A 4,038-nucleotide genomic window follows, 5' to 3' on the forward strand; every position below is an offset into this window, starting at 1 on the left:
TGCGGCTTGGCCAAGCGCTCAGCCTCCTGCCTCCCCGGACAGCAGGGTTGGGGGAGGAGAGCTGGAGGGGCTGGGGGAGGCATTCTGTCTTTCCTGTCAGCTATGGGGGTGAGCAGTGGTAGCAAGGAGGGGACCCGACCAGGTTGCTGAGCACCTTCCCCAAGCCTGGGCCCAACGGGGATCCCTCTCGTGAGGGGCTCACTGCTTGCCATATCCCCCAGGGATGGGCTGCCCCCCAGCTCTAGGCAGCCTTCAGAGGCATCCGAGGGAGGAGAAGCCCCTGGCAGCACCCCCTCCTCTCCCGCCCAGGGAGCGTGGAGTGAGAGGCAGGGGAGAGTCAGGGCGGGGACAGGTGCCTCCCCTGCCCACTCCTCAGGTGGCTGTGGGAACTAGAGAGTGGGCTTTAGAGGTTATGGATAAGGCCTGGTGCCTCTGGAAGCTTCTCCCCTCCAAAGGAGGAAGTGGGAGGCTGGAGTTTCTGTACCCTGAGTGCCGATCCGGGCCTTGGAATCCTACCCAGGCTGAGCCCCGGAGCCTGCTCCCCTGGACCAAAGAGGCAGGCAGGCCCCACCCTCTCCCCTCGGCCCTGACCCTTGGAGGCAGTCACCACGGCAACCCCAAAGTTCAGGAAGGCTGGGGTGAGGGGCACTGACTCCCACCACCCCTTTGTTCCCTTCTCTTGTTCTTTGTCTCTTCGTTCTTTCCCGCCTGGCCAGTAACAGCCCGTCAGCACGCCTCTCTCCATTGGCCTCTCCCAGGCTCCTGTCCCCTCTCCGTTGTTGGCCCTTTCCCTGGGCCTTGGTCTTCCTGGTTTGGCCTCCATGCTTCAGCCTGTCTTCCCCTCTTCTCCCCTGAGGTTGCGGCTGCCCCAGCTTGGCCGGGTGGCTCTCCCGGAGCCGGCTTCTCTTGCCTATTTCTTCTGCTGGGACACACAGGAGCTCCTGTCCATGGTCTGGTCGGCTCCCAGGACAGCAGAGTCCCTCCAGGTCCCACTGCACTGGCACATCTGCCCTGGGAAGAGAGGCCAGGAGTCCCACTCTGCCAGTCTGGGACCTGGCGCTTCTCCAGGGTGGCGGGCCGAGCTCTGGGCAGTGGTGGTTTCCGGGGCCAGAGCCCATCCCAGCACTTTCCTTACTGTCTGGGAGGACAGCCCAGCCAGCAGACCTCTTACCCTGTTCCCAGCCTGTCTCCGCACCTGAATGGTGACCCAGGTCAAGACTGGGGAGAGGGACAAAGAGGAAGGAGAGAACGAGGTTGACGGCTGGGGATGGGGGACAATAGCAGAGGGAGCAGGTGGCCGCAGATGGTGGACCAGATGGGAAGCAACAGAGACATGCTGGGAGAGGTGCAAGGCGGGCCTGGGCGGTGGAGGGGGACAGTGAGGAGTGTTCTCGAACTGAGGGGCAGTCAGGTCTCTCCTACACACCGGCCTGGTCTGCCTGCTTCCGCCCTGATCAGGTGGACACTATGCATAGCTTCTGGGCCTACTTCCTGCCTGGGAGAAACATCTCAGCCAGGAGTCACTGGGCAGATGCTCAGGTGCACGAGAGCCCTGAGTGCAGGGCGTCTGAGAGAGGAAGGACAGGAAGCCTGAGGTCATAAATCTGCGCAGGCTTCCTGGAGCGCATGAGCTTAGGGCAGGTTAGCGTACTTGGAGAGCTGTGGGCTGGTGCCTGCATAGACCAGGCAGGAAGGACAGCCTGTCAGGTCACTGCAAGACAAGAGGTGGTGGTGACAATCTTGCTGGGGAGAGCGGGTGGCCATGGCAGTCCGAGCACTGAGGCTAGAGGGCAGGTGGGTAGTGGGCTGCGGCCAGGGCCAAGATGGGCGTCTGCCTTCTGCCTTTCCGGGCTCTGCTGAGCGGCCAGTGCTCGGCCATCTGAAGTGGGCACGACACAGACACAGAATCTAGTCCGTATGCCTGTTCCGCTCTCCCCCCACCTGAGAAACACTGGCTCCTGCCCGTTCCTGGCCTCGTAAAAGCCTATGTGGGCCCCTCCCGCTGTGTTCTAGCCATGTCTTCACTATGGAGATGAACAGGTCCTTACCCACATCTTAGTGTGTATCAAACCCCTACTATGTGTAAGTAATAAAAATACAAATATCCCTGATAACCCTGCCAAGCCATTGCCCCTCCTCTTGGCCCCCAGCTCTCATTTCTTGAGCTCAATAAAGTCCGTTCCCGTGTGTGTGCATTCAGGTGTGTATGGCATTTCTGGACGTAGGGTGTGTGGGTGGAGTGAGACACCAGCGACTGTGTGTTCATACTTAGCCGTTTATAAGTGAGTGTGTGCCTGGGGGTGGCAGGCACTTGGGTGTAATACAGTGAGCCAAGTGGGTGGTGAGTAGCTAGAGGCCCTGGACAGAGGACAGGTCAGCTCAGTGGGGCTCTGGGGGCTCCGGGGCTCCGGATGGAGAGCTGGCCAGGCCCTTCCACCTCTGCCCCAGATCACTTGCCCTTGTCTCCTGCATGGGGCAGTGGGTGGTGCTGCCCCTGGACGAAGTGGCTCAGCTGGATTTCCCGGGGTGGGGCCCCCCAGGGTACCCCCTGCAGCCTGGAGAGCTGGGTGGAAAGAATACTTTGTGTGGGGCGTTGCCATGGGGATAGCGGGCCTGTGCCCAGGCAGCCACAGGGCTCAGTGGGAGGGGGATTCCATGGCCCACTGACCCAGTTCATCCCCCATACCCTGCCACTTTGGGACAGTGGGGAGCACAGCCAGGGTCAGAGTGTGGTTAGTGTCAAGACAGAGAGGCTGAGCCTATAGGATGATCATTTCTGTGGGTGTCTCATGGTGCTTAAGGCCCTGCAGGGAAGTAAGAAAAAGACAACATGGGGTTCCTGTGCGGGGAAGCCCCGCGTCTGGGTTAAGCGAGCACCATCAAGCCTTGGGTAGGGACCGATACACGGCATTGCGAGGTGTGCCATGCTTCACGCAGAAGGCTTCTGAAAATCTCCTCCCTGTAAGCACCTGTGGGGGCCGCTCCCGCAAAGAGTGACATACCTACAGGTGACATACCTCACTTGGCACCCGTATGCCAATTACAGAAGGGGGGCTTTTCAGGCTGGCTCTTTGCCTGGTCGTTCAGGCAGCCAGATCCCACAGGGCAGGCCCCAGGGTTCAAGCCCCAGACTCAGTGGCTCAGCTGCCAAGCCAGGTGCATGCCCGAGTGCAGCCAACAGGATGGGGTAGAGAAGTGATTGCAGCATGACCACTGAGGAAGGCAGAAGGTGCTTTTACCCCTTCCATCCAGTTGGGACAGGTGCCTGTGCCCCCCCCCCCAAAAAAAAGCTCCCTGTGCTCCTGCCCAGGACGACCCCACACCCCTGTCCAGGGCCCAGGACTAGGACTTGCCCCCTGGCCTCCCCAACCCAGGTGGGGTCCTAACTGCCTGCTTCTCCACAGATGGCGTGCACAGCGTGACTGCCCAGTGTGCGCTCCGCGTCACCATCATCACTGACGAGATGCTCACGCACAGCATCACGCTGCGCCTGGAGGACATGTCACCAGAGCGCTTCTTATCGCCGCTGCTGGGCCTTTTCATCCAGGCTGTGGCGGCCACGCTGGCCACACCCCCAGACCATGTGGTGGTCTTCAACGTGCAGCGGGACACCGACGCCCCTGGCGGCCACATCCTCAACGTGAGCCTGTCGGTGGGCCAGCCACCGGGGCCCGGGGGCGGGCCGCCCTTCCTGCCCTCGGAGGACCTGCAAGAGCGCCTGTACCTCAACCGCAGCCTGCTGACGGCCATCTCTGCGCAGCGCGTGCTGCCCTTCGACGACAACATCTGCCTCCGCGAGCCCTGCGAGAACTACATGCGCTGCGTGTCGGTGCTGCGCTTCGACTCCTCCGCGCCCTTCATCGCCTCCTCTTCCGTCCTCTTCCGGCCCATCCATCCCGTCGGCGGGCTGCGCTGCCGCTGCCCTCCCGGCTTCACTGGCGACTACTGCGAGACCGAGGTGGACCTCTGCTACTCGCGGCCCTGCGGTCCCCATGGGCGCTGCCGTAGCCGTGAGGGTGGCTACACCTGCCTCTGCCG

The 4,038-nt window shown here is 62.0% G+C and overlaps 1 protein-coding gene across 1 annotated transcript in view; it reads left to right on the forward strand.

The window, feature by feature from the left end:
• The window catches only part of CELSR2 (cadherin EGF LAG seven-pass G-type receptor 2), a 38,307-nt gene that overhangs the window by 14,701 nt on the left and 19,568 nt on the right, over window positions 1-4,038 (forward strand). The window contains 1 exon segment of the mRNA XM_006149555.1: window positions 3,405-4,023. Coding sequence (XP_006149617.1) covers window positions 3,405-4,023 — 619 coding nt within the window.

This window comes from Tupaia chinensis, unplaced genomic scaffold (assembly GCF_000334495.1).
Source record: "Tupaia chinensis unplaced genomic scaffold, TupChi_1.0 Scaffold000270_1, whole genome shotgun sequence".
In the NCBI taxonomy this organism is placed as follows: Eukaryota; Metazoa; Chordata; class Mammalia; order Scandentia; family Tupaiidae; genus Tupaia; species Tupaia belangeri.